Here is a 13153-nt window from a genome sequence, read left to right as displayed (position 1 = left end):
AGATTCACACAGCTTAGCCAATCGGCTTCTTCAAGTCTTATCTTTCAGTAAACCTTCTTTGACCATCTTATTTCAAATGGCACTCCTGTTCCCTTTTCCAGCTTCAAGTTTTCTCCATGGAATTGATTTCCTTTTCATGTAAGAGCTAGCCCTCGCCACCCCTCTATACAGATGAAAATTTGTTCTCTGTTGTTTACTGCTAAATCTCTACTACCTAGATCCGAATCCAGTACATAGTACCCAACTGCCATGGCTGAGTGAGTCAATATATACCCAGTATTTTGTGAGAAACAAAGAAAAGAGCACTTGGGGAAGAGCCAATAGACCGATCAGGCAGGGACAGCAAACAGGTACCCTGCCTTGACACAGGTGACAATGACGGTGGTCATTTATTTTTGTACTGGGTAGCAGGTTTAAAAGAGTTGATGGCCCCCTACTTTATTCAGTGAACACAGGATTAAATGGCTACATATTTGAATTACCTAGACTCTAAATTCACAATAAACTTCCAATGGGAGATGATGCTATCTTTTGCTTACCTACAGTATTCCCAGAAGGAAATTTTACTGATGAATTTATTTTATTTTCTTCTGAAAGGTCAGGTGGTTTCACAAGTAATGGGCTGGTGGGATTAGTAAGATCTAGTAGAAAATTAAGAGGTAAAAATTTAACAGGCAGGTATTTGCATTGAATAAATTCATAAAAGCGTACTTTCATTTAGATATCCCAAGTGGCAGGCAATTCCATAATAAGACAATATAATCTTTTAAATAAACCAAATGTAAACCTGTTACATAGAATTTTGTTATCTGCCACAGTAGAAGATAATTTATGAAGAAAAAAGTTTATTCAGTTTGTTAGTTTTATAGCACAATGAAACCACCAGAAGTCTGGGATATAAATGATACCAATGCTGACTTACACAGAAAATAAATTTATCTTTGACAAGCATTAACTAAGCTGGGCATGGTGGCACATGCCTGGAATTCCAGCACTTGGGAGGCTGAGGCAAGAAGATCAAGAGTTTGAGACAATTCTGGGCTACATACTGACCTTGGGCTACACGAGACCCTGTCTCACACAGACATTTTAATAAAACCTTTACTCTAAAATGAGGGGAAATTCCAAGAGTGTAAGCAAAATATACAATTTACAAAATTTATACAAAGGCCGATATTTATTTTAATGTATCTTTTCAATTAAAGGCTGAACTTATTTTAAATATAAATTCACAAAATTGACCAGAAAAACCAGAATAGCTAGAATGTCCCACTTTTCAAATGCCCTTATTTACTTTTTAAATTGTTTTCCCCCAAATATTCCAATGCTAAATATTTTATTGTTTTACTTTTATGTGTATATACGTGTATTGCTGGCATGTAAGTGCACCTGTGTCGTGCAGTGCCTGAGGAGTTCAGAACAGGGTGTCAGATCCCCTGGAACTAGAGTTATGGACAGTTGTTAGGATGCTGGGAACTGAACCCGGGTCCTATGCAAGAGTGCTCTTAATCTCCTAGCCATTTCTCCAGTCCCCAAATATTCCCATTTTAAAAGTAAACTTTAAGTCTTATAACTTAAAATTAAAAATTTCCTTTAAAACTGGAATATAAATGAACATGAACACACAACTGCAGGAAAGTACCAAGTTAAAGAAAATTTTACAACTACCACTAAGAGAGGAATGTAAGGAAAAATGAACTACGAAGGAAGCCCAAACCTTCAAAGAATAATTACTTGCATTTTAGTTTGAAGCTAAACTAAAACCCCAACAATAACTTCCTTACCACTGCCAGTTCTTTTAAGCTCCATTTCCTGCATGTGGATTTTGCTGGGAGTCATACGGATGGGAACCGGATGAACAATAGCAGTGTCCTGGAGACAGATGGAAGGAGATAGAGATCTGCATCAGGAATGCCATGCAGAGAACATGAAAACTAGCAACACTGGACGTGAGCAGATTCTCCCAGTCATACTATGGCAAACATGAAACTTTTTAAAATTAAAAGCTCAATTTTAAAACATCAAATTTACTATATGCTGAATAATTTGGTTTTATAAAGTACATTTTAAATTGAGTTCTTATTAAAAACACAGTTCAAAACAATATTCAAAAATAAAGCATGCAATGAGCTGATGAAATTATATAAATGTTAATCTTTGAGGTAAATTAAACTATTTCATGAGAACTCAAAAGTTAAGTAGCAGACTGAAAACTTTGTTTCACTGAACTACTCAAGAAAATTTAATGCTTTTTTTCACCTATAGAACAAAATAATTAGAGGTTTGTTTTACTACAATCGTAAGTACAATATTTACTTCCTACAGATTATTTCAATCCGTTTAAATTTTACTTTCTCAAAAATTGGCATAAAACTCTCACAAATCCACTCTTTGAGCTCTCTCATGCTGGTATTTCATGGCTGTAACACATCAGGAGGTATCTCTACACTTCCTGAGGCAGCTTTATTAGAGTAAAGGAATTGATAGTACTGACTTTTGAAAAGATAAAATACTGAAGGCAAGGGAGAGACAAAAGACAGCACCTCAGAGCCAGAAGCAAAAGGAGTAAGGATGCCTGGCGCTGCGGGCTGAGACCTTTTGTGGAGGGACCAGAACCAGGCGAAATCATGGCCAAGAAGGCTTTGGCTCCCCCTATTAGGAACGAAGGAATCAGTTCACAGGAGCCTAAGCTTCTTACTCTGTAAACATCTAGCAATGGAAGTTGAGATTACAGTGCAGTTCAGGGGACACTGGCTTTCCGTTTATAATGACCACTGCTCTGGTGACAATACCAAGTTAGCACTAAACCCCACTGAGGTAATTATATACCAGCATATGCCTTGTATGTGACAAGCTGCTGAATGCAACAGACAAGGAATCCTAAATTCCTTGGCTTACTCTCATGTCTCTAAATTTAAACAATTTACAACAAATTCTTCATAGCTCTTACATTGACAAAGTAGTTCAGAGGAATTTCCTGCTCCTATTCCAGGGAGACTCTGAACAGGATTCATGTATTTAACCAATAAGCCTGAACCAACATTTCACCTGTACCTCTAAAATGATAGTTAAAGATCAGTATTATATGCGGATGAAAGTTTAGATTCTCCTATAATAATAAGTGACTCTCAAAATACTTATAATAATACACTTAACACATTGTTACATTAATACTATTCTATATCCTAATTTGTAATTTTTTTATATTGCTAATCTGGTGGATGTTGATGGCTTTTCACTATAGTTTTATTTTTGGATGATTTGAGCATTTTTGTGTATTTCTTTCTTGTAGTCTCTGTGCGTAAACTTATTTCTAAATGACATAACCTTTTTTTTTGGTCTTTTTGACATACCTTTTAAACATATACTTTACATTAAATTTTTCAGCATGTGACTAATATATTGAGTATTCTTTGTATTTACTGTTTTGAAAGATAACTAAATAATTCTAATTTAGTCCAATTAACCTTTCTGTGCTTGTGGTACTTCTACCAAATATATATTCCCCTGTTCAACTGCAGGTATTTTCACATGATATTTTCTCTAAACTTGTCCCTTACTTTATTTTATCCAAGGGAATAGGCTTTGCTGTTTTTAAGTATGATGTTTTATTTAGTTTTATTTAATTAAACAAAATTAATTATTTAGTAGTTTGTTTAATTATTAATTTTAATTAATAATTCAGTTTTGTTCATTCTTTATAAATGTTCTAGAAAAGACTGCACAGACTGCTGTCTTGTGTCTTGGATTCAGTACTTTCATACATTTATTAGATGAGACTTTTTAACTTATATAACTCTATTGTTAATATATTAATTGCTAAAAGAGGTCAGTCTATTCCTAAAAGTGACTTTCTCATTTTTTCACTTTGTCATTTTTTGCTTCATATATTTTTAAAAATATTTTTTAAAAGATTTATTTTTATTTTTAATTATGTGTATTTTGTGTGCACCTGTGTGTGGGTTTGTACATATGAGTGCAGGTGCCTGTAGAGGCCAGAGGTTTCCCCTGGATCACCTGGAGTTGAAGTTACAAGTGGTTGTTAACCACCTGACATGGGTGCTGGGAACCGAACTTGGGTCCTCTGCAAGAGCAGTATGTGCTCTTAACTTCTGAGCCATCTTTTTTTTTTTATTTAAATAAATAATTTGAGAATTTCATACATGCATATAAGGTGCTTTGATCAAATCCATGCCCACTCCCTCCCCTCCAACTCCTCCCATATCTCCCCATCACTTTTTTCTGATACCTTCACGTACTCTTTCTTCTTCTTTGATCTATTTATTTATTTTTATGGGGCTTTTGGCTGAGCCATCTCTTTAACCCCCTTCATATGTTTCTAAGTTATTAGGTAAAACATTTAATTTATTGTATCTTTCAAGGTAATACAATTTTATTACATTTTTATTTATTTTTGTTAAGTATTGTTATATCTACATGAAATAAATTAAAAAGGTAATACCACCCCCCCACCAAAAAAAAAATCAGGAACTTTTTAAGCCTTCATTTTTCCAAAAGACTTTTTAAGTCTGCTGTATCATACAACTATAGGCTACTGATGGCTGATTTTCTGTATACCTAGGAGCTTGACTCAAATGACCAGCCTATCCTCAGAGTGACGAGTCACCAGCTATGTTTGTGGCTTGCAGAAGGCAGGGAGCTTTCATTTTTGTCATTTAAAATACAAGTGAAGAACCATCAATGTTTACAAACCTGAGTCTTGAGCTATAAGATACAAAAGTCATATTTTCACTCTGTTCTGCCCTACTGTACCCCAATTTAAAAAAAAAAAAAAAAACCTTAAAAACTAGCACACCACAAACCAAAAATCAGTGGCAGGCAGGCTCTGCCCATGTTCTTCTATCTATTTAAATTACCCTTCTAACTGCACGTTTGTGCCATAAAACTTGGTGCCTGATGCCATACAATTTAGTACTTTATTGACTACTGTCTTAAGCTCATGCATCTGTGTTTCCCACAAGCTCTAAATGCTATTACCCCTCTGTCCAAGCCATCCTGCCTACTGTCCGTTCTTTTGCTAAGCCCTCATCACCCTTTGATCCACCTTCTCCAGTCCGTTCTTCACACTGTTACCTGGGTGACCTCTCCAGCTACTTTCCTTGCCCATCTCATCCTGTCACTCTGCCAGCTCCTGGTTGCCTACAACATGAAGTTGATCTCTCTAGTCTAGCCTAAGATCTGGATCTGGTTTCAGCTATATTCTTTAACTCACACTGTTTCTCCACATGTATGTAAACCATATGCTATCACTACATAGACTTACCTTGTTCATGAGAGTCTGCTTGGAATACCCTCGTCTATTTTTGCCACTTCCCATTTTCATTCAGGACTTGGTGTAACAGGGAGCCACTTATGGAAGCCTCTGCCACATAGCCTGCCCACTTTTCCTTCTATTTCCTTTTCTTTTAGCTACTGGCCAAAGCCTGGGTGGCATGCTTTCCTTGACACCTCAGCTTTCATGCTTTCTCTGAGGTTCTCTCTTCTTCCACCAAGCAGCTGCCTGTCAGCCGCCATGGCATTCTTAAACCCTAACTCAAAAAGACATGACTTTCTCACGTCTTCTTCTTCCTGGCAGCTGCCAAGATTCATACCTTGTCTGTCTTCTTGTCTTTCTTTCAAATGCTAATAAAATAGTCCTGAGTTTTTAAAAAAACAATGCTCAGCATACAAATGTAACCTCTTTTGTCCAAAAATTTCCCAAACACCCAGGGCTGAGTTAGCTAACCTGTCTAGAGCTTTGCTCAGCTATCTACCATGATAATTACCATGATTAGCTATGTCACAATCATCAACTTGCAGTTAGTAAACTGTGGTCTGTTCAAGATCAAAATCTTGCTTCTACCATCTTTTATTTATACAGAGTATCACAGAAGGGGTGTGGTCAAGTCATGTAAATTTGTTGCTGTATTAGGTGGTCAGGCTAGCTCTTCACATGTGAAACTATTCACTTCTACAAGCACTCAAAAATGAGCATCATCATGACAAAGACAAAGACTAGTACATTACACTTCTCATGAGTCTGGAATTTCCTTGGTGCTGATTCTCATTCACCCTAGCATAAACAGACTGCATCAAAAGCTATTAATTGTTTGAAAAGCAACTGAAGAAATAAATCAAGTTCATGGAAATGAGCTCATCAGAATCGCAGATTCACCAGAACTCTGAGAGCCTAATGGCCATCCCAATGTGCCAGTGAAGCCAGTCACTGTACTGTGAAATGGGTGTCTCCAGTGTGCCTGCGAAGTCACTGTACTGTGGGAAGGTGTCTCCAGTGTGCCGGTGAAGTCACTGTACTGTGGAATGGTGTCTCCAGTGTGCCCGTGAAGGCACTGTACTATGGAATGGGTGTCTCTAAGTGGGACTAGACCAGTTTGATGCTTTCATAGATCTTTATTCAGCAAATGAACTACTCCATTAAGTATTTCCAACACAGACAATGTTAAATTCATGTTAGAACTGCATTTTTTTCCTCCTAGGTGATTCTGCTCTAATCTGAGCATGCCTTACTTATTTACTTATAATTCTTATTTATATAAGCCTTGCAAAGGGTTATGTGGGACTGTGGCTACAGGTTGTGGTCTGGCAACATTCAAGTATTAATGAAGGGTAAGAAACTAACGCACCAGGACACACTTAGTTGAAAGCAGAGCATTCTCCTAATTAAGATCTAAAGTGAGGAGAAAGGATTAGAAAACAAAGATCAGACTTAAGTTTGCCACCACAAAGGAAAAAATATTTCTACGTATATAGATTATAAATATTTAATAATGTCACTTATATTTGATCAATTTGAATTCTAAATTCAAGTTTCAAATGTCAATTAACCAGCACTTATTTTCCAAGTCTCTTGCCACATTACAGAAAAAGAAGCAGACTACTAAGCTATATAAAAAGCGCCCCCCCCCCGAATTGTTTTAGACAGAGTCTCATATGTGGCTTAGGATCCTTGTTGGTCTCAGTCTCCTGAGAGCTAGAATCAAAGGCATATGTCACCATGCCCTGCTGGGCCATGTCATTTTAAACAGAAGAGCTGGCACTCATAAGTCTAGACTTTATTTCTAAGACTAAGAGGTGAGGCAAACATCAAATATTCTTCTACACTTCCTGCCAGTCTGGGGTTGAGTTACAAGGATAGCCTGGGCTACACGAGACTGTCTCAAAACAAAAACAGAACCAAAAGCCAACAAATAAAAATCCCCCCAAATAATGTTCTTATATAGAACATTAGAACATTGGCAGAGTGCTAATACTATCAGTAATTATTTTCTCTTTAAGGGTTTTGCCCTTTAAGGTTAGATAATAATAGTTTGTTGCTAATTCAAACCTTTCTTCCAATAAAATACTTTCATTAGTTAAACTATATAACAACTAGACAATAAGACTAATATAAACAAAGCCTTAAGTTAAAAGAAACTTAAAGGCAAACTTTGTTTACAGAATTTGTCATTTCCTAAGAGCTCAGAACTGTGGTTGCTAGTAAGCACCAAAATTTCAAAAATTGGTACTTTACTTCTCTCATATTTTTCAGAGATTAAGAACAAAGGTAAATGCCTTAAAAGTAGAAAAAAAAAAGCAGCAAATGCATGGATAATCCACATATCAAGTGGCCTTAAAGCAAAACATTATAACATCAACAATTTTAATTCAAAGACTGTAATAGCATCCTTTATATTTCAAATAAATATAAATCCTTTAAAATTATAAAACACTAAAACACACCAAAACCCCATTAATTTAAACTGCTGAGGCTATTATAGTATCTTCAAATGCCACCTTTCCAAAATCCATAGTAAACAAGGTCATTCTGCATTAATAAATGTTGGCTGTCTTTGATCAAAAACATCTAAAAAGAATATGCCTTGTGCTGAGGATATAGCTCAGTGCTTACAAAGTGTTGGCATGGACAAGGCCTTCGGTTCAAACCCTACTGTGTGTGGGGGGAGAATGCCTATGGAGTAACTTTCTCTGATCTTTTTACTCTGTTCACTTTAAAAGACTCCACATTTACATTCTTCTTCCTTTTTCGTTCTGAAAAGTGTGCTTATTACCAAGTCCTCCTTTAAAATAAAAAAAAAAAAGAAAGACAAAGCAGAGGCATGAACAGGAGAAGGGCTCTAGCAACAGTGTTAAAAGTTTCTTAGTAACTTGAGGGACAGCAGGGTTACATATGCAATTAACTCTACGAGACACTTTTTAAATCAGGATATGAACTTTGTAGCATTTTTAAAAGAGCAACACAGAAAATCACAAGAAGACAAAACAGAGTTTCCTTTGAACAAGGGGAATCTTTTGCTTTTGTTTTGCAGGACTGGATTCTCTTTACCAGAATCCAACATACTAATTAAATAAAAGGTGTATCACTGGGAGCATCTTTTTAAAAGTGCATTAATATTTACATACAAAGTACAAGTTACATGATTTATAAGCATACAAATATTTACATATGTCATTACACTGAAATAAGCTGTATGTTTACTAAAACATACACTTAATTAGCAAATGATAACGTGGTTAACCAAATCAACTGTCACAAAATAGTTCTTCGAGACACGTGTACCAATTTTAAATATAAAGTTTTATCTCACCAAAGTAACTAGAAAATACAAGGAATGCAAAAAAAAATGTTCTTTCCACCATTAAGCACACAAAAATCAAAAGACCTGCCAAAATTTCCTCTAAGCATTACACTGAATCATGCATATCAGCTAAAAACCATAATGAATGGAAATTGGGTTAATAAAATTAATTTCAAACAAGCAAGCTAAGTGATTGACTTACAGGATCAGCTGGTGCAATGTTAGAATCAAATTGGGTCAGAGTTTGTGAGCTTGAAGAGCGTTCACTAAATGTCTCCCACTGCTGAACAGACAGAGGAGAGACAAGTCAGCATGGTGGGAAAGATGGAGCAGATCACTGGAGAAGACTCAGCAAAGTACTTCAGAGGTTGCACGGCAAGTTGTGTTTCATAGGATTAACGAAATGCTGTAGTTTCTAATTTTCCATAAACATTTCATGCTTATCTATGCTGGGTCATCTTATAATGCAAGCTGAATAGCTTTATAATCAGATGGATGATAATAATTTAATGCAATCTCCATGGAAGAGATTCAAAACTTTACAGATTTAAAACTCAAAACACCATAAAGGAACAGAGTACAAAGTGATACAAATGGCCACCAAGTATAACTGTAAAAGGGTTGTCTTGACTAGAAAAAAGTAAAACTTCATATCCTTTTCAAATTCCAATGTTAAAATACCGATCTGGAGACATCGATGAATCAAAGTTTTGATCAAACAGCAAGTCAGTGCGACTTGCCAGTGCGACCCCTGAAAGATGATTCTATTATGTACATGCACATATCTTATACATATGCAGAGATATTGAATAAAATATAACTGAGATAAAAATGCAAGGAATTCTAGAATTAATAATGTTTGTGCTTATTTGTCAATCTGTAACAAGTCAAGCTATATGATCAGCGCTACGAACAGGGCCATGCCAGACCACAAGACAGAACTGCCAATCAGGCACCCCTCCCCATGCTAGAAAAATCAGAATGTGGCTTTGAGAGCAGATCGAGTATCTGAGTATGTTATGTACAGGAGATTCCTAAAAGAGGTACACAAAGAAATGTCATACCTCTTAAAACAGGTGGAAGCATAAGTCAGTATTAATTATAGTAAATTCCATTTGTTTGAGATCTTAGTAACAATACAAAGTTTTTATACAAAAATTACATTATAATTTAAATCTAATTCTTAAAAATGATCAGTTACCCTCTGAAGAGAGAAAACATTTACACATATACAATATATATATACACAGATGTTTACACACAGACACAACTACCTCATTAACCCAAATTCTTTTGATAATTCAATTTGGAAAAGTGTACATTTTTATGCTTCAAAGTTCACCTTACTATTTAAAATAGTGATAGCCAATTTGAGAAAACAGATAGCAATTAGGTTTTAGCAAATGAGGACACTGCTAAAAACCATCTACAGAAATGGCTAACGCAATCACTAACAACTTTTCCTACAGGTTACTTTTAACATGAAAACTAAAATACAGAGATATGCTGATTCAAAGTATGTTGTGAGAGAAGCTCACAACAGTTCACTTTTATCTTGGGCTAGCATATCAGGGAACTGATTTACCAATACTTGGTAATATAACTAACTAATTTCTTCTTTGATAATTACTGTTGCAAGAAATTAGAAGGAATTTTTAAAATCCTAATCATCCAACTATAGACAAAAGCTTGCATGCAGGAGACAAAGCTACCTGGAGGAAGGCAGTTACTCTCATCTTCATGACTAATACAATGGGCAAGAGCAACAGGCTGGAACTAGACTACTGGATGCTCATTGGGCTATGCAAACATGGCTGAGTTATATACCCTCTCTGTGCTTCAGTTTCACCATCTTTAATAGGAAAATAGCAATATCTACCTCGTGGGAGTGTTGTGAGGATCTGAGAAGTTCAATTAAGTAAAGAGCTTTTTTTAACAGTCTGGCACCTCAAAAGTGCTTTAGGAAGGTTAGGGATCACTATTAGTGCTATCTCCTACAGTGCCGCACCCATCTCTACAGGTGCTGAATAAATACACATTGAAATAACATCAATACTTTGTAGGAGACAATTAAAATATAACCTAAACTTATATCCCTGGTAGACGCTTCAGTAGATATTACCAAAACATTTTAAAATCATTGTCTTACTACTTTGTTTTTTCATGTGTAGCAAAAAATTATGTCATTTATGACCTTACTAGTAAGTATTATAAAATAAAACTTGTAGGAATACTTTATGGGGATAATGCAAGTCCTGGAATCAGATCAGAAGAGGTACTCTGATCACCATCCTTCATGATCATGCCTAATTTCACTTAGAATCCACACAGATTCTAGAACTGTGACACTTGGGCAGAGCTGCTTTTATGTACAAACTTGTAACAACCGGCAAAGAGCACTCTGTTATCTTGCTATTGCTTTTTTTAAAAAATTACAAAAATGTAGGTACAGCTTCAAGAACACTGAGCTTACCCTCCATAAGCCCTCTCCACTTGCAAATTCTGCATGGCTTAATCCCTCCCTCCTCAAAGCACACATATTACAGCACTGTATCTGACAGAAGGCAGAGGGGTCTGATGCCTCCAACAGAGCTATCTAGGCTGTGGTCAGGTCTTTAGAAAGCAGCAGAAAGCAGTGTAAAACTGCCAGCCACTTCTATATTTTCTAACAGCCCCAAATTAACTAGAGTGACTTTAAAGAAAGAATTTTCTGGCTTTAAAAGACAGGAAAGCACAAAAATATACTTTTCCTTGAAAGTGAACAAACTTTTATTTTTATAGACACACAAAAACTCAGTTAACAAGGAAAAGTGCTTTAACAGGGTAGAGTAGGGGTTTGAGAATAGAGTTTTCCAAAGCACTAACATTTTACAGAAGGACCTCAGGGGTATGTGGATGGGGTATCAAGGCCCTTTTCCCTTAATTCTAACAGAATAGAACTCTTATTGCTTTGTATGGCATAATTTCAAGTAGTGGGAAGCAGTACATTTGTCCCAAATTCTGTTTTATCTACTGTTTGGTCATGGTTAATATGGTAAAATTACTCTACTTTGTATTAAATAAACCTAACTATAAATTGTTTGGGTTACAGAAAATACTCTTTTCATGTGGCAAGCTAGACCAGTAACTTCTCATATCCTCTCCAAGGCTGACTGCAAATACATTATCACACACCCTGCTTAAACAGCATAGAGGACACTGAGATTCAGTGACATGGCAGCTAATAGACAGTAGCGGACTTGTGTCAATCACTATCTTGCTCTTTAATCTCTCTGGACATGAGATCTTGGTTAACTCACTCTTTGACTTTCACTTCGTGCACCTGCCCCACCCAATTCAGAAGGTCTAATGGGGATGAATGGTTGAAGCCCCATTCACTCAGAAAACCTCCCAAGTCACACAATTACAAGATCGAGTTATCACCATCTTACTGATGTAATCTCTCAACTATGCATGCAAGCTGGAAGAATCCTATGCTAAGATGAACTTGTGCAGGACTTCTTACCTTAAAAAAGTTAATTTTTAAGCAGAGAAAACATAAGCTTTGCTAACCTCACTGCTCTGATTCAGCTCAGGCCAAGTCTGGTTCAGTGATGGCATCGAGGGAGATTTGCTTGGAGGTGCTTCGGCAGGAGAGCCAGAATAACCTACCTCACCGGGCTGATCCCCAACATCTGCAATTCAAAACACAAATTATCCATTAGCAACATATTTCACTTTGGAATATTTACTTATAAAATAACTAACATAAAACTTTTCTTTTCTTTTTTTAATGTGTATGAGCGTATTGCCTATATGTGTGTTGTGCAGAGCCCATAGCTGTGTCATAAGAAGGTGTCAGGATGACCAGCAGGCCTCTCTCAGGCTAAGTTGATTGCTCCCTTGACGCCTAGACTCCCCCAGCCTCACTCATCGTCCCATCTCCCCCGCCCCTCTCTCCTCCTAGCCTGGGTCCTGTCCCATTCCTCATCTTGGTGCCGCAGACACCTGGGGAACCACCACTGCTTCCTGATCCTTTGCATCCAGACCAACCAAGTTCCTTCTCAGGTCCCCAGGAGCCCTCTGGGCCTGGCCCCGCCATCATGTCCCTCTGCTTCCCTGGGCCTGCATGACCCGACAGCCTCTTCCCTGGACACCAAAGCTGACCTTTCCGTTTCCTGATCCTTTGCATCCAGACCAACCTATTTCCTCAGTGCAGTCCCCAGGAGCCCTTGGGGCCTCTTCCTGCCCCCATCTCCCTTTGCATCTCTGGGTGGCACAGTCACCAGCTGCCCTAGACCAGCATCTTTCTTGGGCCCTGCTTTCAGGCCAGTCCAATCCCCAGATTCCTGAGCCCAAAATCTTTCCTGGAGGGATCCAGACCTTAGGAGAAAGCCTAAGAGCATCTGATCCTCATCTGATTTGGGCCTCTGTGGGAACTCATGAAGACAAAAGCAATCTGGCCACTCCAATATAAAAACAAAAGAGAGAACCGGAAGCCTAGACCAACCAGCTTTTCATGCCCAACAAGTAAACCAGAAAGTCACATAAAGTTTACAAAAAGAAGCAGACCTAAG

At 37.2% G+C, this 13153-nt stretch overlaps 1 protein-coding gene across 6 annotated transcripts in view; it reads right to left on the bottom strand.

Annotated features, from left to right (window-relative positions):
* The window catches only part of Reps1 (RALBP1 associated Eps domain containing 1), an 81704-nt gene that overhangs the window by 8886 nt on the left and 59665 nt on the right, over positions 1-13153 (bottom strand). For 3 of the 6 annotated variants that reach the window (XM_008822030.3, XM_008822028.3, XM_008822027.3), the window contains exons 9-12: positions 12150-12271; positions 8800-8880; positions 1785-1872; positions 540-641 (exon numbers count right to left, since the gene is read on the bottom strand). In XM_008822030.3, the coding sequence (XP_008820252.1) occupies positions 540-641; positions 1785-1872; positions 8800-8880; positions 12150-12271 (393 nt within the window). The remainder of the gene's footprint in view (positions 1-539; positions 642-1784; positions 1873-8799; positions 8881-12149; positions 12272-13153) is intronic. The other 3 variants (XM_008822031.3, XM_008822032.3, XM_008822029.3) reach the window with 2 other exon arrangements.

Source organism: Nannospalax galili, unplaced genomic scaffold (genome assembly GCF_000622305.1).
Source record: "Nannospalax galili isolate Female #2095 unplaced genomic scaffold, S.galili_v1.0 scaffold186, whole genome shotgun sequence".
Classification (NCBI taxonomy): Eukaryota; Metazoa; Chordata; class Mammalia; order Rodentia; family Spalacidae; genus Nannospalax; species Nannospalax galili.
The sequence above is the reverse complement of the archived record's forward strand: the minus strand, read 5'-3'. Positions and strand labels throughout refer to the sequence as shown.